The 25,820-nt window shown below is 38.8% G+C and overlaps 3 protein-coding genes across 6 annotated transcripts in view; 1 reads left to right on the top strand and 2 right to left on the bottom strand.

The window, feature by feature from the left end:
• Window positions 1-4,510, bottom strand: part of LOC111248017 (uncharacterized) — a 7,648-nt gene extending 3,138 nt beyond the window's left edge. Inside the window, exons 1-5 of the mRNA XM_022799699.2 lie at window positions 4,336-4,510; window positions 4,023-4,147; window positions 2,756-2,884; window positions 2,009-2,233; window positions 898-1,074 (exon numbers count right to left, since the gene is read on the bottom strand). Coding sequence (XP_022655434.1) covers window positions 898-1,074; window positions 2,009-2,233; window positions 2,756-2,884; window positions 4,023-4,147; window positions 4,336-4,420 — 741 coding nt within the window. The 5' untranslated portion in view covers window positions 4,421-4,510. The remainder of the gene's footprint in view (window positions 1-897; window positions 1,075-2,008; window positions 2,234-2,755; window positions 2,885-4,022; window positions 4,148-4,335) is intronic.
• Window positions 1-25,394, top strand: part of LOC147756442 (uncharacterized) — a 75,730-nt gene extending 50,336 nt beyond the window's left edge. Inside the window, exons 1-4 of one of the 2 annotated variants that reach the window (XM_086984792.1) lie at window positions 18,377-19,026; window positions 21,281-21,551; window positions 22,220-22,380; window positions 22,914-25,394. In XM_086984792.1, coding sequence (XP_086840918.1) covers window positions 18,873-19,026; window positions 21,281-21,551; window positions 22,220-22,331 — 537 coding nt within the window. In that variant the 5' untranslated portion in view covers window positions 18,377-18,872 and the 3' untranslated portion in view covers window positions 22,332-22,380; window positions 22,914-25,394. Of the gene's footprint in view, window positions 19,027-21,280; window positions 21,552-22,219 lie in introns of those variants that run through there. The other variant, XM_086984791.1, reaches the window with a different exon arrangement.
• Window positions 10,388-16,162, bottom strand: LOC111247229 (uncharacterized). Of its 3 annotated transcripts, none has more exons than XM_022797907.2 (6): window positions 15,766-16,162; window positions 15,318-15,596; window positions 14,271-15,059; window positions 13,791-14,061; window positions 13,052-13,522; window positions 10,388-12,391 (listed from the first exon to the last, which is right to left on the bottom strand). In XM_022797907.2, exons 1-6 carry the CDS (start codon window positions 16,160-16,162, stop codon window positions 12,187-12,189), a joined length of 2,412 nt encoding a protein of 803 aa, XP_022653642.1. In that variant the 3' UTR covers window positions 10,388-12,186. The 3 variants fall into 3 exon arrangements, with proteins under 3 accessions (XP_022653642.1, XP_086840900.1, XP_086840901.1); XM_086984774.1 differs by having other exon boundaries at window positions 15,348-15,596; XM_086984775.1 differs by having other exon boundaries at window positions 12,254-12,391; window positions 13,014-13,522.
• Window positions 25,395-25,820: the final 426 nt, after the last annotated feature.

Genomic DNA, 25,820 nt, shown 5'->3' with positions numbered 1-25,820 from the left:
ATATATATATATATATATGTTTTATTATAGTTTAAGCTTGCTGTGTGAAGAAAAAGAAGCAACATTTCTGGGGTTAACTTGTGCTGGAAAACAGAATGATACCGCTGCCCAAAAGTGAAATCACGCAGTCACTATTGTTCTGCATGAAATCATCAACAGTATTACGTGCAACTACAACAAATGCTGGATCTTTAAAAATGGAAAAGTTTTTCAACTTGATGGGTCGCATGGGTCATTTCATTGTAAAAACACGAAAGCTCGAAATGTGATGGTAAGTTAGAAACAAATTTGGTCAACCGAGATCAAAAGGCACCACTTTCCACTAACTCATCTTCCCAGTTTTCTCATAGAAAAAGCACTTTTTAAGCAAATTTTTTGTATCACCCTTACCTGATTCCAAAGTGTCAGATTCGAACCTATTTTATTTGTAAGCTGGGATTTAGTCGCTGAGCATAAATAGCAATAACGGACACAGAAAGATCAATGTAATATGTTTATAGTAAACAGACTTCTCTTACCTCTAAAGAAAAACAGTGAACGTTGGAAATTAAAGCATATCCCAAGCATATATGGCCATTTGACAGTACCTTAATACATATTCGTACCACAAATGTAAATTTTACATTGGGAAAAGTGTAGTTCATTTCGCTTACTACATCACATGTGCAAAAAGTGAAGATGTCCTCCTTGACTATTTATCCCGCGAATTTGTCGCGCTTGGCATTTTTCTAGCCAAAAAACAAGGGAATAGGAAGTAAAGTCACGTACCCTCGAAAAGCAATATTTCAACTATTTTCAACCCGAAGACATGAGTCGACTCTAAAATCAAGGTTGTAGTTATCTTCATATTTCTCACAGATTTGAAGAAGTCGTGGAGATTGAACTTCATATATGTACCTGTTGTTTTTGCTGGAGAAATTTTTCTAAGTTTTCTTCGTATATCTGCGTGTTATCCTCTGGTTCGACCAGCTCCAGCTCATAGCCTTGACGCGCGCTTTCGTCGATGACGGTTGCATTGAACGCTGATGGGGCACCAATTTGGAAGGTAAGGTCCGGACTTTCGAATACAGGTGACTACGAAAGCAAACCAAGTCAAATATCCACCGTAGATACTTTACTGCCTGTACTGGTTAGAATTACTAGAGATAGATTTTCGTCTGATCTTTAATCGTTAGACGCTGTGACCAATAGAATACACTATTTTTTACAAATCGATTGAATCCAGACAGAACAACTGTAACTAGACATGCCTTTACTTTTAATTCTACGTTTATGAAGCAGCGGAAAACGTTCAAATTGAATAATCTCAGCGGATTTGATCGAAACAAAAAAAATCCAATCAGGGTTTGCTAATTACGCGTATAGATACCTTATTAGCAATCCACAACTTGCGGACATTGATGTATAGTAGATCGAAACATAGCACCGAATTCCCACGTTAGCAAAAGTTTGCTAATAAAACAAAAAAACTGGTATACGTTTTTAAAAAGAAAGGAAAAATTTACAGTGTAGCAAAAGTTTGGTAATAAAACAAAAAAACTGGTATACGTTTTTAAAAAGAAAGGAAAAATTTACAGTGTAGCAAAAGTTTGGGTAATAAAACAAAAAAACTGGTATACGTTTTTAAAAAGAAAGGAAAAATTTACAGTGAAGGTGGCACACACGCGACTACCTAATGTACAACGCGAAATTTCGCTTATAAATATATAATACCGGCGGATGTCTTTCTGCTAATTGCACCAGTCAAGAATCTTACAAAAAATCTATTTGATAGAGCGCTCGATTTTTAGACCAGCGTCATTCATTCAAATCCATAGAAACTAAGTAATATACTTGTATCGTTCTAATATGACTGATGCAAAAGGAATTTTGCGCAGCTAACCAAGAACTATCTTAGAGAACTGTCGTTCCGCAGCTTCGAACGTACAAGACACAAGCAAATGATAAGTACTGAAATTGAACATACATGCAAATGGAACTACGGAGATAATTGCGGCGAAACACCTACACTATACGGCTGCTTATTTTCTGGTCGGCCCTGACGCCCTCGAGATTTGGGCCGCTGTCTCCTTAAAGGGCTCTCAGACTGCGGTCGTCGGCGCGTTGGAGGAGTCAAACCTGCTGAATTATCTGCAACGTTACTCCTCGCAGAGGTTTCCACAGCATGGATTTCGAACGAACTTTTCGAGGTTCTCGAGCCTGACGACGGAGATTTAATTTTTTCTACCGCTGGCTCCAGAGTTGCAACAGATAGCATGTTAGAAAAATCGTGACTATTTTTCTATTCGATAAAAACCACTTACTCTTATTTCGATTTCTGTAAATTTATAGATTGCCGTTTTAAATTGCTTTATGGCCCTTAAATGGCCAAAGCCTGGCACTTCCAAGAGCTATTTGAACATTATATATAATCATTATTGTGGAGGCTTCAGTTTGCTATGAGAAAGCTTCATTATGCTATGATGCTCGGCAAAATAATTAGAAGATAAAGAACTCGTTTTTCAAACGGATCAAGTAGATGTAGATTTCATTCACGGGGCATTTTTCTAGTAGGATTCGACGAACGTTCTCTTCATGGTCACAATATAATCTCAGTATGATAGGGTCGGTGATATGGAGTGTTTACTGAACAGAATACCCCGTAGGCACATGTGTGTACCCATACGATACATGTTCGCTGGTTTCTTATGATTTATATTCATTGATCTCCCATGCAAGTTATACAATGATCACTATATTTATCAAATAATTTCACCTGTTTTTCAGCCTTGTCGCTTTCGATATGAACTTGCTGCTTATCAGACTTGCCACCAGAAGAAACCCTCTTGGGCCTAACCTTACGACCTGTCCTCGAAGGCGTCGGTTGAGAAAGTTTGTCGACAGTCTACACGGAAATCGAGAGGTACCGACTAGCAATAGTAATATAATAACGATAATAATGGTACGATCCTATCCATCGCTTCTTTGATTATATTTTACGTTACTTCGGTACCCTAAAATATATCATTATCAGGCCCTGTTCATAGTTTACTGGTTCTTGGCCATGCGGCCGGGCACCATTATAGCTGAAAGCACATTTTCTATTGAATGCAAGCAACATGTCAGACAGGTGTGGAGGCGAAAATAGCTACGACGTATTATCCATAAAATCCTCTGACTTTTCAGCTCGAACCATTTTACTTCGATAGCGGGATCTATGTATCACTCGAGCAACAGTCTGGCATTAGTTTAACAAAGAAAACCCCTATAGTGTTCACCTACAGTGATTCACTGTGGTATAAATAGGTAAATAAACTACTCGAGAGTTGCACGACCTCTAGATTACTAGTTGAATGCTAACAAGCATTAGTAATACATTAAAAAATCAGTGACATAAAACATACCAAATTACAACCTCGTCTACCGTTTCCGCCCATAAACCATATAAGATCGAGAAATGCAAGTAAGTTACTTTAGAAAAAAAACCATGTAACACCACCAGCTTTAGTCCAGTTTAATTGGACGGGTGGCTACAATGGAACACGTCTCATCTAAAATACAGATGTATAAAATTAAGAGTGCATAAACAGCAAACATTCGAATTCAACTGCCTGTCTTATTGGCACGTAACGTAATAGTCCTAACTAACTTGAAGTTAGTCTAGAAACCTAACTCGAACTTACAAATGTAACAAACGCCCATTTAACTCGCTTCGCACAAAGGGAAATCGGATTTGTTTGCGATGGCGTTTCGGATTGACTAAAGGAACATTTATTTTCTTATTACAGAGGAATTTAAGAATTAATATAATGCTGACTATAAAATAGTATCACGCCAACTATTATTTGATCTATAGGTTTCTGCTTGTATGAACCAGCACCGGAAGAAATAATAAGCTCCTTTAAAATTATTCGTTTATGGCCTCGGATGTTATTTCGTTAAATATTTTTAGGAATCTTCAATATAGAATAGCATCATAACGATCCAGCGGGAGTGTTCCATACTGAACTTCTAATACATTGCACTCACTGACTTTGCCTCACCTGGCCAAGACCCTGATTTTTCTGTTGTATATGAAATGCATCACCGGACATTGCGTTTTCATCATGCAGTACGACATCTGCCTTGGCATCGGCTCGTCTAGCTGGAGGCAACGAACCTGTTGAGGCTGAATAAGATCCATTAATATCCTCACTACTTTTGTCACTCATTAAAATCAATTTTTTTTTATCGATTTAGCAGTTAATTGACAGCTTCGTTTTTATCAACGACGAGCTTTTAAGGGACGAAAATCCCACTGTAGTAGAAAACGCTTGGCATGTCTTTTAAGAAGATCTGGACCCCATTTCACGTTACCTGGGCTAAACCGAGGCAAAATATGTTCTCTGTTTAGTCGTTCGGCAATGTCTTGAGGCGTAGATGCATTTTCAATTATACGCATGAAACAATCCAGCGCTACCAGCAATCCCCTTGATGATATCCGCTTTTGTCATGCCCTCCCGATCTCAAATCCTTTGTTTTTCATCAGCCCATTTCAGTATCGAAATTGAAGTATGAAGCCAAATACGATAATCATAAATACGTTGATCTAGATATAAGTTATTCTATAGCCAATAAGCAGTGCAAGATATATATGCATTTCAAGTTATAAAAGTCATTGGATTGTACCGACACGATCCCCACGGATTCAATTTTAGATAAAGTATGCAGCATTTTGTGCTTTTATTGGTCTAACCAAATTAGCTTCTCTGGACACAGTGTAAACGGTCGAATCATAAAGATTAATGTATGCATTTTATGTTATTTGCCGCAAACAGTGACACACAACAACCAGTTAATATCGTCTGTCCTCGTATGAAATCAGCAATGTCTGTAGTCAGTGTTCCCTCCGTCAACGCTTCATCGCCGTATTTCCACGTGGAGATGACCTACAGCACGTCTGTTTAATAATCTGTGTGCGACGTATCTGAAGTATCTGCTATATTTCTAATGTTCAGAACACCGAAATCTTGGTGGAAAAAGGTCAGGTCTTACTGGTCTTTATTCCACGGTTATCATGACTTATACAAGATGTGTGATAAGCTGCAGCAATTTTTTCAGTATTTCCAACGTTGTAAGAATAGGCGTAAATAACTTGCAAACAAGATGGCTGATGGTCACAACGAAATTAACCGACAAGTAACATGTTCGGAACGAACGGACCTTGTGCCCAATGCGGTAAGAGGTCGTCCATTTCGCTGCATTCTTTAGTGATGAACTATATTGTTTTTGACTGAAATCGACATGTAGTTGGCTTATGAAAACTTTCGAGCTGTGTGGGGCAGTCAGTCGGATAATCAGTAGAAATGTTCTATATCAATTACTTCACCCCTTCTCTTATAAGTTAATATAAATTTCCGTATCGAAATGGCAATAGTTATAGCTAATAACAATAATAGTAATAGTGAAAAGAATTATGGCGTTCGCAAAATGTAATTTTAATGGTGCAAGTCGTCAGAGATAATTTTCCTTCATAAAAGTGCATATTTCATATATTTTCCAAAAATAAGGGGCATTATACGTTCTATGGAAGTGACAAATTAATTTTTTATGGTGGCTCAGACTACGCTGATCCATTCTCGACTTGTGTGGAAAAGCTGGAGTATCGACCGACACTCGACATAGGATCATTACTAAACAGGATGAATAATCGTCCAAGTTGTAACAAGTATACGGAAGGAAATTAATGTTTACGTACACCGTCCGAAGTGTAACTGCATAATACATGTGGCCTATAAAATTAGTGATACGGTCAGCAGAACGGTGTATGAATTGTTTAGACATCTCTGCTCTGTAAGATGAATTAGTAGGTCTCGTGACGTTTCGATCTTATCGAATGATGCAATTGGAGTGGTAAATTTACAAGCAAAACAGAAGAATATGGCACCACCGACAGTGACTGTCCGACAAATGCAAGACATCTCTGAGAAACTTTCAAACGGCCCGAATCTTTCTCCGCCACGAAAAACAGCGCTAGTAGTGAGTGAAAGCACTGTGTACTAAAAAAAGATTTTTTTTGTATTGAAGAAAATGGACATTGACAGCGTCATTCTGAAACAGAGACTTTTCTCAGGACAACCGAAGGGAGCATAAGCCAAAACATGTTCACCCACGGGCCATCGATAACGAAGACGTCTGAACAGAAAACCCGGCCACTTCAACCGGACTTCCCAGCAGCCAAATCAGTTTCAGGACAATTAATCACCACCAAGTGAAGTTAACCTATAAAAACCGCTGATGGGAAAGGCAGCACGGAACTGGATAGTTAGGCTATCGCCAACGGGTTCCACCTGAGCCATTGGTCAAGGATTTTGTGAAGCAAGCTCAGACAGCATTGACGACTAGGGAGCCGACTATGGTACGCGATACCCTGAATCACTGCAGCCCCGCGCAAGGATAATCGCAAAGCTTGTACCGAGGCTTTTATGAGTTAGTAAAAATTACACCGAGGAGCTGCAATTCTGATGCTTCTTTCACGGGAAGATCTAGGCAGTGTAGATATCGTTGCGTTAACAAAGATTTGAGCAGAGTGCCCTTTTAACCAATCGAGTTGTTATTCTGTGTACTACCGCGCAATGAGGAACAGCGACACAGGTCGCCCTAATCGAGACATCTGTTTTCTACAGTAGTAAGGAAGGCGATTTCATGTCTGGCCTAGTGAAGGATTGTGTTGTTGCCTTACGTGCCAGTGGCTAAGTTCCGTACAGCCTGTCTTCGGCCGACTGATTCAGAGTCAACTTATGCGGTGATGCAAAAACTCGTCAGCTGACAGGAAGCTCTATTTGCTCATAATCTGTCTCTCCTCTATTCGACTTCAACGTACACCGACTTTAATTACTAGGTATTCAGTCCCACCTAAATATCGATTTTCTCTTCTCTTCTCTCTCAAGATCTTTGGTTCTCAATATATTTCCAGAAATAGAGTTAAGTTTGAGAGTGAAAGTCATCTTTGTTAAAGGACGCACGCATTGCTCCTAACACACCAATAACGATAGACCTCCCTGTTCAAGTTGCAGCTGCGCAGACTGTCACACACACACTAAACTCGATGCCTAAGTGTAGATAAACTCCGAAAATGTAGCCACGAAGTTCTTGTATCTGACTCTCCAGTGTACAGTACGGCCTTTTTGTACTACTGGCAATAATACACCGAGGCTAAACTGTATTTGCAGCTTTGCCCGGAAGGCCCAGATGGCCTTCAGGGCCTTCAGATGGTAATACAGCCGTAGTGCTAACTTCTTATTCTAAAGGGCGATCCATAGAAGAACGTATGCGTCATAAAGGCAACAATTTTTTAAATATGTAGAGACATGTTCGATCGCCGGTGCAGAACGTCAACCACGCGAGTGGCTAATATGCCACGGCAACTCGCCGGCTTTCCCGATTAGCGCCTCGGTCCACATAAAGCACTTCGTGGATATGTTTGCGTCAAGGAATACGATACCACGCGCGGTGTCCTTTTTCGCCGCAGCGTAAGAGGAGGAGATTTTAATATACCACAATAGTTTTCAGAAAAACTACGATGCGGAAACCAATGCAAGATCTTCGAAGCTTACGCAGCAAGTAGACCGCTGGTCCAAGCGAGGTTTGCGACAAACATCTTCAATGCGCCGTTATTCTAGCACCGTGCTGAACGATACAATTTAATTAATGTTTACATATTGGTGCATTTCCAGCTCAGAGAAAGGATACTATTCTGTTGGTGATATTGCCCCGTCATTATAGTGAAGAGTAATGAAGAAAAGCATTTGCTATAAACTAAAAGAGACTAAATAGATTTAAAGCGAGCACGTCATCCCAACAGAGCAACATAGATTCCGGAAAAAATGGTGCACAGAGATAGCGTGCAGGATCCTGACAGGCGACATCAAGAGAGCACTAACCACGCTGCACCATCTGCTATACTCTTGTTCTCCGTATTGCTGAGGAGCCTCCCTAGTCAGTTAAGAGGGCCAGGGAAATCAATCGAAGTCATCAAGTTTCACATATATTGAGCTCCACACCGTCCGCACGCAACAGTCACACACTTGGGAATAACCGTAAGCCTGATCAAGAAGGAGCAGACGAAATTTAGAAGAGGAGGCAGAACAATGGCTACTGACCTGGTACCGAGCCAGGTCTGTCCCAAATCTGATCCCTTGAAGTGTCGAATTAGGCTAATTCGCTCCTGGACCGCTGAAGTTCTGAAAACAGCTGTGCGTAAGATGGAGAGAATTAAACTGGTTTTTCGTCCTGAGGCAGTTTTTAATTCTCCAATTCTAGCTTAGAGCATAACATAAAATTGGGCAAACCAGTCGTTTTTTATGATTTGCTTGACGATTGTTAAAAATTTATCGAGAGATCGTACTGGAGAGTTGCTTGTTTAGCCTCACAAAATAGGCACAACGTTGAATTTGAAAATAATTTTCGATTTTTTTTTTATTTTGTAATATTTCTTAAAAGAAAAAAGGCTCATTTTATTAAATTAAATACGCTCATTTGCAAAATCAAATGTGAAACAACTCAGTTTATATTTTGGGAGTATGCGAATATTTTTGTTCTGGGAGCAGTGTCTTTCATTTATAGGGGTGTGAATTTACATAAGAGATAATAAAATCTAAACCTTCTCAGCGCACATAATTCCTATCTGATTTGATTAATTTCCGGCAAGAGCTTTTTTCCCTTATAAACATAATTTTAGTCTGCACAAACTTATCGTTTCCTGCGTTGTGCTTGCGAAGCTCAAACTGAAAAATCGTTTATTTTCCGAAACTCAAAAAAATTGACACAGTATCGCCTTTACTATATTTTCAATTTAAACAAATTTGTATCAGAACGATTCATAATTTATTAATTAACCATATTATCGACATGTGCACCATATTTGATTGAATAAGCACTTGTTTTCAAAGGGATTTCTTTTTTCTACGGAAGGCAATTCTAACGCAGATAAACTGACCCATTTTAGCATCAACCCGTTCAGAATTTACGAAGAGATTATGCTGAAAGGGTATTTATTTATTTTCCGGACATAACAAAATGAATAGTAGATTTGGAGTAAATAAAATGTCCAGTTTAGTAGTAGAACGATGATTTGTGCTAGAATGGTTTATTGTCGATAACTATGAATTATACTTTTGACAGATGATTTTTATTCTTGGAGCAGATATGTACTTTCTTCCTGCCAATAATTTCCTTCTTGCATAGGAAGGCGTAAAGTAGATTTGGTTAATTCGCAAAATCGTTAGTAGAATACGAACCATTACGACGTAAGGTCCATATTCCTCGATTGGATGGATACCTCCTTCTCTTTTTCGAGTGATACGATTAAATTGAAATGGGGAAAGGAGAAATGCAATAAGGTATAGAAACTACAACAGCGCTTTAATAGAAGATCGGGGGTAACTGCAAAAGGGTATGAAGTACTATCTCAGACTACCGCCGCGTGCACCGTTGAAGGTAAGCTTTGTTTCCACTAGTGGACTATAATCCGTTGTGTAGTTTATATTAGCATTCCGCATACTCAATTCTTAAGGCAGCAAAAATATATTAACGGATTCATTGAAATAAAGTAAGGATGTTGTGGGGACATTATTTTAGCAGCGTTGCTGAGATTGGCATATAGAATAGCTGCACCAACGTAACGTCGTAACGAGCGCAGAATAAGACACTGACTAGATTAAGCAAAACTAATTACTCAGATTATGCAACGGGATGACAAAACAATATAACTGGGCGTCAGGAAATTGCAGCTGAATGCGAACCAAAGTGTCGACTTCGAATTAAGCAATTTTTTGTGCTAGAAGTTAGTGTTACGGATCATATTATAAGATGGACGAGGGAAACAATTGCAGAATAATAGCGCGACTACTAATAATACATGGATGAAGGTGTGACAGGTAACTACTGTTAAGAGACTGGCTGGACCAGAGAAATAGAATTAGCGCAATGGGACAGCATCGTTGGTGCTAAAGGTCATCAGGAAATTCAGCAAATGGTGTAAGTTTTAATGGAATTAATAATAATAATTATAAATTGTTTGCTTAGCTTTAGCGCAGATCAAACTTATTAAAACACGATGAAGAAATCAGTGGAAAACGGTAACGGATGCAGCAGATTGTATTGAAGTTTGTATTATATAATAGTACAGAATTTTGATTAATCATTTAGAACAGACGTGGGGCATGGCCCGCGAATCCGAATATAGCTATCTCTCCGAAGATAACTAGTGTAGCGGTCCATTTCTTCTATATGAGACATTATTGGTACGTAGACTGGTGATCCTGTTGGCATCGAATCACACAGGAATTCATTAATCGCGGTATCTTTATGTAATATAATTTTGCGGTTACTTCGAGTCGTACGCACAGTAAAGGACAACATTGTAAGCTTGAAATTAATACTTTTATTCGATAAGCTCATGAACGAGACAAAGTAAAATGTATGTTTTTGTATTTGAATAAGCCAAAAGGAAAAAGAAGCTTACTATACTATTCAATGTTGCCGCTGCTGTATCTGCTATTTGCTACAGTCGATGCTGTCTTATTCAGAGTATAATGTCATCACATTTGTTGTAAACTAAAATAAATACGTATTCGTATTCCCCCTAAAGCAGTAGCCTTCGTATACATAGATATTTAATAAGTATTATTATAATTGTATGAATTCATAATTAATGGCAGCACATGATCCATATTGTATCTCAAATGTGCCACCGAGTCAAATTATTCACTTCATTAGTCAATGATAAGTCTAGTGGGGGCCCTTGCCGTCATTCATCGCCCTTCCGTATTATTTTTCGAGTGCTGAGGCCCTGCACGACGTACCACCTAGCTCCTCCGTATGAGCGGCAGCTTTGCTATTATAATCAATACTATTTGTTTTCGTTATATATGCAATCATGCAATAATTATCGTTGTCTCGGTTTTCGTGATCGTAATCCGATCGTCCGTTATCCTTTTCATCACTACAGTTAGCGCACAGATTCGGGGTCACTTGTGCTGGACTACTTCCCTGGCAACACTCCTGCGATGGCCAACATCGATATTAACAACTATAGTGATTCGCTTGTTGTGTGACGGCGTTTTTAATCTTGCGAATAGTGTATGTTTTATTTGCAGTCCTTATAACGTCGTCGTTATACAGTAATGATTCTACGAGAGTGCTGTTGTTATAACATTGTATGGAACAAACATATACAACGGCGTTGCTATTTCGTAGTTCTCTTTTGTGATATTGTGAGAGTTATGAATGCTTTTGTACATTTTGAAAATGAGGATTGAATTGCCTTATGTTTCAGTCGTGTCGTGTATTATTTTATTATTAGCACATTATTTATTTTATGAATTGTTGCTTGACGCCGCCTTCAAACGCATCGACACCGTTCTTTTCCACGCGTTCTGCGCGTTAGCGTGACTGTTCTTACCAGCATTGATCTTATAAGCTTTTTATCTGTAAATGAAATCCGAGCAATATAGTAAAATCCGTACAATTTTCTTCGGTCTTTTGAGATTTTCTAGAATACAGAGCTTGTGGGAGATATTTATGCTACTCACTATCTATTTCTTACTTGCTGCATGTTCTTTCTATTTAGTCATCCGTCCAGGGCCTTCTCACTTTTCCGGCGTTCATTCACTTCCCAACAGCTTAACGGTATGTAATTTTTTTCTCATAATAATTCTTAATAATGACATTATAATAATTTCTAGTGTACCCGTAAGAAGACACGGCTAGCTACCCAAATGGTATACTAATACAGGAGGTACTAATAGCTCCATTGTTAAGGGTTCAGCTGCTGGGATTGCGATTAGCTATCGTTCTTCAGCCATGCTTATACTGTATCCACCAAGTCGGCTAAATAAAATGTATATTATAATTTTTGCCATCATGTGATAAATATTACATGATGATGTGTATATGTAGAAATGTGTAAATTAACTCCGGGCTTTCTTTCTTAGTGCCCAAACAACATTTTCTTGCCTCTAAAAGACTTTCTCCGAAAATCCGCCGACAGTATGCCATTCCCGTTCTATGGTCTCAGGGATTTTCTCTCATTATATATATTTTTCATCATTTAGAATTTTTTCATGCATCATCACTGTCGGCTGCTCAAGTTCAGCCCTCAACCCATTTTTGGAACATTCTAACAAGTTCCATGGCGCCAGCTGTGAACGTGGCGACGATCTGACTTCATTGCGAAGCGGTCGTCGAACCATCATGCTTGTCTTCTTCGAGGTGCCTTTCAACGTGGTAGGTCATCACATAGAGGGGGATGTTTGTATCAAACACGTATCCGCATATAGGGCACGGCTGTTTCTGGTGAGCTTCACGCATGTGCGCCTCGTAGTCGAGAATCGATGTTACGCACAGCGGGCAAATGTGCGGGTTTGTCACGCTGTACACGCACGGCAGATCATGAACGGGCAGTCGGATAGACGGGAAAGTCCATGCCGATGAGAGTAAAGGCGATGAGAGATCGAGAAGGGCAAAACGAAAATAGATAACACACGGTTAGTAATCTCGTTACATTAGTCATGCCAGGCTGGGCAGTTACGGTTATATGATATATATCAATTCGTATATTTCTGTAATAAGGAAATACGCTTTAGTAGGGTAACAACAATAATTTAAACACTGAAATGGATATAAATAAAGTATGATCAGATAGCTAATTCAATCCGCACTAAATGGTGATAGCAGCCGACAGACGGACTATATATAATTAACGCATTATCAAATAGTGATTTTTTCATCGATTGTTGACCCGCACATATGACTGCCGGTACACGTATGTACACTGCGATCATATGTAGTCGTCCCTGAAAGAAGCGAGAGACAAAACAACAGTCCTCCGTAGAACCTCGAAACGAACAACCGTGTGCGTGACCACGACCATACCGAAGACGGAATGGAACAAGACCATCTCATTAAACTAAACGAACCCATAAAATAATTCCACATTGCATAGTGTATCCAAATTCATATGGATACTATATTTTTTAAATAACAAGGTTCACCTTCAAATTTTACTTCCGACTGTTAATAAAATCTCCACCTTGTCTCTTCCTCAGTATTCGAAGCATCGGTTTCGAGATCTGAGATGAGTCCGGCCGCTGAGTAGGTATTTGTCGAGCGAGGCACCGCGGATGCGTTGCTGAACGGTTCTTCGGGAGCAGACGGCTTTGAAGTAACTATCTCTTTCTTCTTAGAAGGCGCTTTTGGACGAGGCGGCGAAATAGGTTTCATCGGCAAGGGTGCCAGAGGGAGGACATTTGACGATGCAGACGTTCCGGACAGCACACTTTGTTGTTTCGATTGTTGCTGCTGTTGTTGAGGCAATACAGATGGTTGCTGTTGACGCTGCTGCTGCTGCGCTGTTTGCTGCTGTTGCTGTCCACTGGAACCATTATCTGGCTCGAGAGAAGAGAGGTCTCTCTTGAGACTGCGAAGGGCCTCTTGCGCACGATGCCGTCCGCGCACTACCATTTTTCCCCGGAGAGCACGAAGAGCAGCGCCGGACGTTGCTCTAACATAATGAAGAATTTTGAGGAGTTTGTTCGTGTAGATCATTAGTTGTTTGCGTCTAACACTATTACTAACATACTTATCATTCACCTATATAGACAACAATAGGAAAAACCAAATTAATTCACCTGAGATCTTCGAAAGTAAATCAACAACAGTGTCAAGCATTTAAATTTATTGAACCTTTTTCAGCTCTACTTGCACACCGGAACCGATTCTATACCATGTATAAAATGTAGTAGAAGACCGAGGGCCCTACGATCACCTACCCTGCGGTAGCAGCGGCTGTGGAGGCGGTCCTGCGGACTAGTTCGATCTTCCTTTTCTGGCGTGGCGGCAATGAAAGTCGGCCACTATCCGAACCCAATTCAATCAGATCTTCTTCAACAGACTCCTGAGCGTCCTTGCTTTCCTTTGCTTTTAGGTTTGCAAGCGATGAGTTGTTATTTGACGACAGCGTGGAAGATGGAAGGGTCGCGGACTTGGGAGCGGACGACGGGTCAGCCATAGGAAAATGCGCGAGCTCATCAAACGAAGCAGCTAAAGTAGAGCAAATGGTGTTTTTAAAATATCCGTATGACACCGTGAGATATATGGTCCGTTCATTTAGCCGGCTACAAAGCTCACAAGAACCTTATGCAACAGAAGCTCCGGCAGTTTCATGAGTGAAACAGGACTGACTTTAAATTAGTATATAAAGCATTAGATTCTAAGCTAGACAAGAGGCCCAAAAGTAAACGCCGACTTACACGTTGTACCGAACTTGCTTTTAGAATGTGAGACAAGTGAGGGAACCTGGGTGGTCGGTGCAGGCGCTTCCAAACTCATACCGTCCTTTGCTAAGGACGCCCAATTGCAGATGTTCTCGAGAGCCTTTTCCTTGCGCTTGTTCTCTTTGTAGAGCGAGATGTACTCGAGTTTAGCGCTTTGCAGTCTGGCGATGAGATCTTGCACACGTTCCTCAAGGTCAACTGTTTGGCTGTTGTGTGCAGTGCTCTTTTCGGTTCTCAATTCGAAATCGGATAAGGTCTCTGTGGCCTTGTCCTTTTTCTCCACGTTCTTTATCGCCTTCCTCTCTTGGGCCATATCCTCGTTCTCTTTCTTAAGCCTCTCAATTTCCTGAACAAGAATGTTCTTTGTTTCAAGGTGCGCGTCGACGCAACAACGTAGATTTTCCAGATGTGTGGAAACTAACGAATGCTCTTCTTCCAGCTTGGAGCTTTTCTTTTGTTCCTCACGCAGCTGACGTTCCCGTTCGGTTAGGGCCTTCTGGAACAGCGTTTGCTGATGTGACATAATTCTTTTTAGTTCACTAATTTCATCACCGAGTCTACGACGCTCCTTGAAAAGGTTCTCTACCTTTTCCTGCTCGTTGCTAAGCTTCTGCTTTAAAGTCTCGTTTAATCTGGTAAGCTCCATTAAGTCATCCTTGTACTGATCAATGAATGATCGGAGCTTATCGTTGCTCGTACGTTGCTCATCTTCCATTTTACGAAGTTCGGTTGCTGATAAAACAATTGTCAGGTCTTCTACTACACCTAAAAAACAAATCGAAACCATACAATTGAGTTTACTAATATAACAAAATGTTGTATTTTAGATACTTGCCATAGATTCCACATGCTTTACGTATTACATATGTATCAGCAGCTCTATACGTGAAGTAGACTGAATAGTTGCAAGTTGACTACTCTTCAATAATAATCATAAAACACTTGAGTGGGTGGAACCAGGTATTGACTTGGTTAACTCAAACCAGTCGAACTTCTTTAAAATGAGATACCTATAGAACTAACTTTCCAGAGAAGAAGAAGTTCCAAGTTTACCACCATCGTTGCCAAGCTCGTCATTTTCGACCAGTTCGGGTTCATCTGTGTCGCTACCCGTTCCAAGCACAATTAAACCATCATCACTAAATACGCCAGGCAGCTCGATCATGCATTCCTCGGTAACAGGAAATATACGGAAGGTGTCACTCTCTGCTACTGGATGGAATCGACTCGGTGTGATGTACTGTGCCACATAGAGGGTTCCTTCATCCGAATTATTTTTGTTCTCTTTTATTAGCGCACTTACTGTAAAAACACAGGCCGTACAATAGTTTATTGCGTTATCATTATACCGATTATAAAACAATCACTATACTACCATCGTGTAGTGACTTTGACAGATGTGCATTCTCATTTTTTTTAACAGAGAACGAAATCAGTGTCTTAATCAAAGTAAAGATGTTGTCTTTATCACCTTCCGCAGATACGGAGAAGAGGCCGGGAGCACTCTCGACCTTCCACTGACAGTAACTGAACGTTAGAGCACCAGACAGCACTGATGAATTGAGCGTCTCAAAGTCATCGTCAGTCTTACTGGCCGCCAACGATGATGACATTTTTGACAACTGTCCGCCATTTGTATCGCCACAGCCAGAGGCGGCATCTACCAGAGCAGTGTAGCTGTTGACGGGCAGAATGCGTACCACATCTAGATAATTCGGACAGTGAGCTTCATCTGGAAATTGAAAATGTACTTTGACTTGTTCGTCAATGAAAAACTCTTCCTTTTCCATTGTCTTGAACTCGACTGCTCGAGGCACATCGCGCTCGGCATCAAGTGAAGCAAACGACGAACACATACTTTCTGCCATAGCGCCGTGTACTAGTCGCAGGCAGTTGCGTTTGCGGCTGATTGACCTTGAAAATAACAGAGAAAGTACAACAATCACCTTATTGTACAATTATTATAGACTACAATACACACTAAAATACTACGACACATTAGCTGGTTTTGGTGGTGGTATTATGAAAGCGAAGTCGTAGATGCCACATATGTCTAAGCTCTAAGGACCTATTTACTTACGTTAATTGTGCTGTGAAGCGATGTTCGAAATAGCGGAATCACGAATTCTATTTAAAAGTTCGAATAAGTTCTAAAAAGTTTTCTCGTATTATTTATTTTTCCATATATACATCCATATATATAATCACTGTATTGTATAACTTCCATTCGGCTTGAATCATACATAAGATATACACGGTGTTGATTCATTGGACAATATTACACTCGACTCTAGTGCACTGATTCGGTGCTGCATGCTATTTTTTCTCCCGTTGCCACATAATGGATACTTTTGAGAAAAGCACGCTTATGAAAAAATAACTGGATAAGAGCTTCTCGTTGTGAAATCCTCCTCCTCCTCAGTGTTAGTCATAGGTCGCCATTTTATTTAGCGACGCGTAATAAGGCCGCCATCACCCGTTTGTTTTTGCGCAAAGATATTACCGCTACGATGAATCCGCTTTTTTATCTTATATGCAATAAATAGTCTCGTAATGCATGAAGCGTTAACGTATCAATAAGCTTTTCAGTACCACGATATTCGTTGAGTGGCTTAAATTGGGACCGGAAAATGTTTATTCTGGATGCTTGTGCAAATCAAAGCTGCAACCAGCTCTACCTAATTTGAATCTTGAAAATACATGATGTGCAAAATATTTTTTTTCGTAAGTTGGTACTTTTCATTAGCGTCGATTAGCGCGCGAACGACACTATAATACTGCAATATAGCTTACTCCTAAGAATAACGTCGGTAAGCATATGGCTCGTTTTAGCCTGTTATTATTTCTACGAGGGATTTATCTAGTTATACCGACAACTTCCCAGGATGATTAATCGGAAATGGAAGTTTACAGTGGAAGTTCAACAGCTGTCGAATTTTCATCGGAACGCAATAACACGGCCTACTCGTTAACCGATAAGACTCGGTAATAGATAGAACTCGTTAAGACACCACAATGAATGCGTTGCATAATTATCAAGTGTCCCCGTAATTTCCGTGAATCAAAAAGCAATAAGCGACAACATGTCACCGATAAACCATAGAATGCGAATGCTTATACTTACACCCCATGTACGCGTTCAGCTTTGTGTAATTAAGTATTTACTTTTGGTAGCACGGTAACTCCACATTTCAGTACCACTTAATAGAAAACAATCTTGATTTGAGCCACAGTATCAAAATAGCTATTACTACAGTAACGCTCTCATAAGACTGTTGCAAAGTTTAAAAAATGTAATTCGTGTGTAGCACACGGCCCTACCTGTACGTATTTCAGGCATTTAACTCCTACATCCCCGTCGCTTATAGTACACGGCATACTTAGTTGGCAATAATCGTAGCTAAGCAATGGTGATAATGGTAACTATCAAAACAAGGAAAATATTGTTGTGTTGATAGGACAGCTTCAAGTACTGAGAGAATAACGCGCATCTCTGAAGTCGAGAGCAAATCTACAGGAGAAAAGTGTCAAACGTAAACCAAAGAAAACGGAATTAGAGAATATCTCTCCTTCTTAGCTACAAAGCCACAATTTTGTCTAAATGTCGGAAGTCTCATACCTCGACTTTCAATCCGGTCAATTAAATCCGCTGACAACTTGTGACACAGCCAGACTAATGTAGAACAGCCTTTCACATAAACCAAACCCGTAGCTGGTAAACGCTCTAAAGGAGGGCACAGAATATCACACGACTACTGTTGCTTTTGCGGCGCTGTCGAAAATGAAGCCGTGATGACTGATTCGCACGCGTTGGCGGAGCCCGCTGCAGCGGAGCCCCAGCAACAACACGGAGCAGCGGCAGATACGCTAGCAGAAACTTGGCTTGAAGGAGGTCAACATTCGGAAATATTTCTGGCCAGCCATAGGGTTGTTGATGCTGACCGTAGCCCGCATTGACGCAGCACTATCGCAGCGAACAGCAGTAGTAGCACCAGAAACCATCATCACCATAGTCACCATTGCTGACGTTTGATACTAGAAGTGCGAATAACCCAAGTACCTAGCTGTCAAAATGAGATATTTCTTCACAAAAACGAGAATCATCGATACATTATTATTATCGCCGCTACAGGTTCCTTCATACTTCAAACGATCAATGCAAAGCAATGTATATAACTCAGTGTATTAATAAAAAATTGCAAGCATTTGTACCGAAAAACAGCGAGTAAGGGAGATTCTTAGCAGTATACAGGTTTCAAAAATAAGCAAACAGGCATCAACAAATCTACCGAAAAATGCGCCAGAGGTTTATGGGACAATATGAAAACGCTGACGCAAAATTGGGTAGGAGCAGTAATCCATATAAAATAAGGTAAATTATCGTAAAATGACACTAAATCTGTTATTTTAGCCATACATTTAGGTCCTAAGTTCCTATTTTATAGTGTGCAAGTGTCCGTGTGTGGGGAAGTCCCTCACTGTTATGTATGAATACAACACGTATAGGCCTATGATGATAAGGTAAGTGAAAAAAACGGACAAATCCTAGTTTTGCCCCATGCAGCAGGAGATAACCAGATGCTTCGAAAACGGCATTTTCAGTTCCACATAGACCTGACCGGTGTATTATATGACAGCTGCTTTAGTCGCGCAATCGTCTCATCTAAAATGTCGCATGCGTTGTTAGACGCAAATAATCGAGAATCAGCTGTGAGAGATCTGATGTGTATAGGTAACCACATATCGCGTTATGCCTAGTTAATAATATGCGAAGGTTCCTGTGCGTAAGACTCACAATTTATGTGCAACGATTCCTCTCGTGAAGGCCTTCAAGGCCGACTTTGTGTTTTGAAGTTCGACGTCAGTGATACTCAAATGTCGCAGCTGCTTTTTCACTTGAGAGCTCGTACCACTCGCAGCGAAAGCTGGGCTATTGAACAACGGACACGTTTACAATTGTAAACACTGCTACATAAATCGCCATATCCGCCATCTTGGCGGCGAGTTATCGAAGTTTGAATCGACCTGCGGCGCCATCAGGTCTATCTATTGTCAGCTGTAATGGTGATCGTAGCCAGCCAGCAGCTGCTGAGGAAAGCCCTGGTTTTGACCTTTTTTCATTACTGCAATAGAAAAATATGCTTGTAAGCCAAATAATAACTCTAATTGGAGAATGATCATTCTAAAATAGGTGCTGGGTAGTGTCAAGTTCAGATTTTCAATAGAACACGTCGTAGAAGTACCAGACATAAGTTATTCGCAGAGTTAGAAACTCACCTTTAAAGTTGCCAACCGCTAAAACGAAAGCCTTTCGTTTCTGATTTTGGCTTAACGTTTACTTGACACATTTTTCAGTATGATTTATAATTGTATTCGCAGTGGAAGTCTGAAGTTTAGGTTCCGTGTGATTTGAGGCATTACAAGTTATTCTTTCCGAGATTACTAAAACACATATTTATGTTGGGCTAAGTGAAGGTGCATTAAATTTAGTTAGATGAATAGACCATGTTATCACAGAAATAACGTGACAGCTATTTTATCTGTCAGACAGCTGCCTAGATTAACAGTTTTAAAACAAAAAATTTCTGTAAAAAAATGCGATCAACTGCAAAAAAGCATCTAATAAACTGCAGTTTTTAATGAGTCCATGAACATGAATAATGCTAAAGAAGCAATTTTAAAGATCGAGAACACATATTCTATAAGGAATAATCATTGTTTAGAAATACAGGTTGTGGCGTACCGTTATAGCGGGTTTATTGACGATGTTGTTATATTACACTTCGTAGCAACTCTTGAAAAGATGGTTAAAAACGATAATTTTTAATTTACCTACTATACAATGTTTCACTTAGCAGAAGTATATAACCACTAGATGGAGACACTGATCATGCTGAATATGTGTTTTAAAATTAGATCCTTGTAATCCATAACTTTACATTTAGACATTTGAGAGCAATGGAACTAAGATATAAGCTCTATCCTAAAATAGTTCGATAAGGATTCAGCAATAAGCCATTCTTCGTCATAAATTAATGGTAAGCTTTAAAAAAAAGCAGATATATCATACGTGCAGTTAACATTGACTTGATGTTACTCGTAGGTCCTGCATTAAGACATCTTTCGTGGTCGCTTTTTTAGCCCGAGTTCCCTTTGTGTTTTCTACTGAGTCCCCCAAAGCGAACCGCATTATTGCTGGCTTAGCTTCTGCTAATAAGAGCTTAAAACATATTTTACATATCGATCGACCAAATTTACTTACCCATCTGGGTTTACCATAAAAAAGAACAATATTTGAAATGACTCTGCATATAGCTCAAAGAACACCGGACGGGTGAGCATCGGTCGCTTTGCGAAAATCTTTCTGCGTCTATCCGCACCTACCTAATACCTACACAATGTAAGCGAAGCATATAGCATGGCGCAAAACCGTGTAATTAAAAACGGGCTGATATATAGAGAGATGTGCCAAAGTGGTCTGTAGGCGAGTCTTCGTATTTCATATATGGTAGTTGATTTATGAGCGATGTTAATGACTGAAAATCTGTTTTGTATATATGCATATTTTTTTTCGTTGGTATTGTTATTTGCTCCATATATAAATACATTCTGCGACTTCGCATATTACCAACCAGATGTTATCGCTAGCATGAGAATCGCACGATATAGTAGAGTATAGCTGAATATATTTTGAAATATCAGAAAAAAACTTATTGAAAAATCCTCAAATATTAACAATTAGGATTTTCCTACGTTAGTGATGTTTATTACAAAACAAAGCGTCTCTAAATGAACTAATCTATTTTAGCCCACTGACTATGCATAACTTTTACAAAGTAAAAAGGATTTCATCTTAAAGCTATGATTTATGCAAAATTGACAGGCATTTTTTAACAATAAGCAGGACAGTACAGTCCTGCTTGTATATAATATTAATAATAAGTCATATAATATTAATATGTCATTGTTTCTTTGTATTAATTAAGAATTAATATACATCGTGATGAAGATAGAACGCAAGTTTCGAGTTCCCGAAGCTATTGGCATTATTACTTACTTCGGACCACTTTCAAATGATGAGTCTTTTACGAGACGAAGGACGGAGGCCTTTGTGGATGAGCACGTGGACACCATCGATTACCAGTTATGTGCAAAAGATGTTTGGCATTATTTGATCGAACTGGCTGAGCTTTTGTTTGTGAATAGACTGAAAAAACAATGGATCACATCAACTCTACTGCACAATTCGCGTGAAAAGTAGGATGTGTAAGCCATAAGCTATCTTATTTTCAGCATCATAATTGAAACTGGGATTTTGCAATGCAGCCGAATCATCTTAGTTTGTAAGATTTAATATTCAAAGAAAGGGAACTTCAATTCTCAGCGAAAGCCTGCGTCTTATTAGATTCAACGATAAAACAAATAATTGTGTCATTATGAGAACGGTTCGTGCCGCTTAGAAGCTATAAAGATCAGACTGATCAAGGCATCGTGCCTCGCGCTGTCGGCGTTGCTCGATCGTGGAAATAACTGACAAGAGAAGTAAACGCACTGAGTCTTTTTCTGTTATTTTGTCTTTTTAGACGTTTTCTGAATATATCTGAAGGCACGTTAAGCGCTATCATCTTCTTCTTCTCTAAAAATATTCTAAAAAAAATTCATACGAATTAAATATAAGTATAATTTCGAGCACAATTCAATGTTTCGAAGACATTATTGCGCACATTCGCTTAGTTTTCGTCTTCGAGTATACATTATTGTATATTTTGATATAACTATGAAATATTAGGAACAGTTTGATGTCGAGCATACGTCAGTTTCTTTTAGGATTGCGTGGCCTTTTGAACACTGAGTTGAGAGCTGTTCTGTGCAAACGTAATGATTAACTGTAATTGACTAAATAAATTAATGATAATTGTTCTTAGGTTTCGGAATACACAGGAATATGCAGCCATCGTGGTGATCGACCGTGCACTGAATGGCACAATCTTGTTGGGAGGGATTGAACTCCAGTTGGATAGATACGCCGATAAATAACAACAAGACAATGCTGAGAGAGCAATTAACGCAATTGTCGCACGATTCGGTACTAGAATTTAGTTATATAATTACCGATATTCTGTGAAATGGTCAAGCTTTTAATGCATGCAATGCTTAAGAGTATTTTTAACAACGCTCTGTTCGTTGACATCCCTGTAATTTATTGCGTTCTCCGAGCCGCCTTGAAATACAGTTAGGCTTAGTTTTCTTGATCGTTACTTTCATATCAGCAAAAAGTATTCAGTTGCAGAAATGCTACGGCTGTCCATAATCATAATAATATTTGCATGTATATCATTCATTGATGCGCATCTGCCCTCCGGTTTTGGAGTCGGAGACGTAATGGTAGTAGCCTAAATTATTTCTACAGTTGCCCATCTATGTCGATAAAAATATATGAATTTATTTGTGGTTTTGTTATGATGAAACGACAACGTCCGTTAATATGCTTTAACAAAGATTTGTGTTTTTCGAAATTAATGATTTAATTACATACTTTCTATTTGAATCTAAATTCTTATTTTTTTTCAGAGGTTGTTCTTAAGATATTATATGTATTAGTTGTGTTTTTATTCCCAGGTCTCCAAGAGCTTTCCGAGGGGAAGGTCGAGTATCTCATCCGAACGAAAATCCCCTTGTTTTGGTCGTAGAATGGTTAAATGAAAATAAGCAAAGTTTAACGTATATTTTGAAATTAAAAGCTGTTTCATAATTTATTCTCAGTCAATAGTTCTACGCCAGTTTAGAGAAGCGTTAGAGGCATTGATGAATACGAAGCTAAGGACAACCGCATTAATTCCGGTTTCGTAACACCTGTTATAATACTTTGAATGAGAAAAGGGAACTAAATAAACATCATAACACCACATAAACAATGAGTCACCAATTTAATTATGTAGCTTTGATGGCTTTTATCTGCTAATGAAAGGTTAAATTACACCAAGAAAAGTCAAGTTATTTCTGATTTATGTTTATTTAATAAGAATAGATTGATAGGAAATGTTAGTTTTTATATAATAAATATAATAGTTTTTGTGATTCACCTTATAAAGGTAAATCAACATTACGGACAAATGCAGATTTATTAAAACAAAAAAAGGTGGACGTGCCATAGCTTCTGTGATGTGATTACATATTAGCACAGTTTACTCGAAAATGAGGATTAAGAGGTAAAAGTTACGCAAGATGTTGTAGAACAAGTCAATCCTGCCAGTAGTCGAAAGCAGTTTTTATGCAATAAAATGATAGGCAAAATGATGGTAATGACTGTTCCAGAAATCCGAGTCACCGTGTTATCTGAGTGAATTATATACTTGTTTCAATATATCTATGTTTAGTACGCGTGTAGGTTGGTGTGTGACAATGTGTGAGCGAAACGAAAAAAGACACAGTAAATAAACATAGTGAGTCTGCTGCTGTTTTATTTTATTGGATAAATTCAGCGTTCGTTTTTTATTTTTATTGGATAAATCCAGTTGTTTATTTTCCCTCTGCTTTTTGCCTTCACTTCAATATCCAACTTAAAGTCAGGTGCGTACCATAAAAATATTTTTGGCCACTTTTGAGATGTTCTATTTTTCCATTTTAATGTTCGTCTCATTAGCAACGTACGCCTTATCTTCTACTTACATTATGTCAGGCTCAATTGTGATGTTTCTAAAGATCTGAAGTTTAGCTTCGCTTTTTCGTCTAAGGGTATTTATCCCATATTACGAGACTTCAGATAATAGCAGTACCTTTCATCATTCGTTAACATTACATATTTGCTCTTAAATTTTCATCGTTTTCTTGCTTTTTGTTTATAGAGCCGGCCAATAATACCAATACATGCTCAGATAATTTTATCTTTAATCTTGCAAACTATTATCTAAATGTATATTAAGTTCAGTTGCAATGTTCATTGTTGTGTAATATCGTTTTACTCTGTATTTAGTATTGTTACGAAACGTATTTTTTTAACCTGAATTCTACATCCCCTTATTACCTCTCTGGATTCTACCCATGCATAATCACCTTTTTTCGTTATTTATCCATAATAAATTGTTGCTGGTGATGTAATTGTTTCCTTTTTAAAGTTCATCGTCACGATCTTCGTCATCGCCGCTATTATGTTCATTCAATGTTTCGGCGCATGTATATATATATTTGTTTGATATATATGTCACTCTTTTTATATATATATATTTCTATATAATTTTCACCGCGCATTCCCACCTCCCCAGTATCATTTGTCTCCTTTCTTCGTTTGTTTTCGTTCTTCTCAGCGTATACTTCTTCAATATATATATATTTTTTCATATTTATATAATGTCTTTCGCTTCATGCCCACTTCATTCCCGTCTCGCGCTCATTAATAATAAGAATAATTATAATATTTTTAATTATCATAATATCATATCATCATTATATTCATAATATTAACCGTAATCATTATCGTCATCTTAATCATCATCAGTATTATCATAACTCTTCTTATTTCGGGAAATGTACCTATTTATATACATCAATTATATCAGTCGATAATATTGGTGTCTTTGTCAGTGTGGCTTGTTGGCGTTATGTTGTTGTCGTTTTCAATTATGTTCTCTATCTAATTACTAATGTAGTTGTTCCTCTTCTCGTCAATTCATATGTATCGGTTGAGAGTCTAGTTGTTGTCTAGTTGCTGTTGTTGTCGTCTCTGCGTCTTTTTGTTGCGGTTTCTGCGTTCGGATATGCCGGGATCCTTAAAAAATGGTCCCGCAAATTGATTGCTGATTACAACCATTCTCTGCTTACCCCAAGCAACAATGGTGTTACACTGAACACACAATTTGTTGGTAGCACACCTCGAGGAGGGACTGATAAATAAATTTGTTTCTTGTGCCTTTGGGACTTAGCGGAACAGTTCCACGAAGAAGACGTAGCAAATTATTCTCCTACAATTGGACGTTTCGCAATATCATCCATTTTCAATTTTGAAATCGACCCTGGCTGTCACCCACAAGTATGTATTATATATAGAAATGGTGATGCATATATGATTTGTGTTCGCATATTACCGACACAGAACTCAACAGATTATCCCAGTCGACATACCAACAATAAACTTCGGCGTTTTCTTTATCTGATGGTTGTGTGATATTTTTTACGTTGCGTACCCTCTTTCCAGCTCGAAGGGAGAACTCGTTGTGAACTTCACGTACCTGATGTGTACCCTTACTTTAAAACGTTTCTATGCTTAATTAGCGTCCACAACGCAAGAAGAATGCAAGGTTTGGTAACACACAACGCGCGCTCCTATGAGACATTCACATTAATGTATTCTTGTATTCAAGTGTAGTATTTATTCGGTAAATATGAATGAGAGCTCGAATCCTCTCACCACGCTTTCCGAGGTGCACACCTTCAAGTTGTTCATTATTATTATTATTAGTGGTATTATATACTGCCGTCTAAAGTGATCATCAACTTTCACTTCATAGTGATAATTGCATTGCTATTTCA

This window comes from Varroa destructor, unplaced genomic scaffold (assembly GCF_002443255.2).
Source record: "Varroa destructor unplaced genomic scaffold, Vdes_3.0 BEIS01000003.1, whole genome shotgun sequence".
NCBI classification, from domain to species: Eukaryota; Metazoa; Arthropoda; class Arachnida; order Mesostigmata; family Varroidae; genus Varroa; species Varroa destructor.
The sequence above is the reverse complement of the archived record's forward strand: the minus strand, read 5'-3'. Positions and strand labels throughout refer to the sequence as shown.

Coding starts and splice junctions, on each gene's coding strand:
- LOC111247229 (XM_022797907.2), bottom strand. CDS start 16,162: ATGGCAGAAAGTATGTGTTCGTCGTTTGCTTCACTTGATGCCGAGCGC. Junction 15,597..15,765: donor CTTCTCCGTATCTGCGGAAG/GTGATAAAGACA, acceptor GTGTTTTTACAG/TAAGTGCGCTAATAAAAGAG. Junction 14,062..14,270: donor AAGCAAGTTCGGTACAACGT/GTAAGTCGGCGT, acceptor GCTCTACTTTAG/CTGCTTCGTTTGATGAGCTC.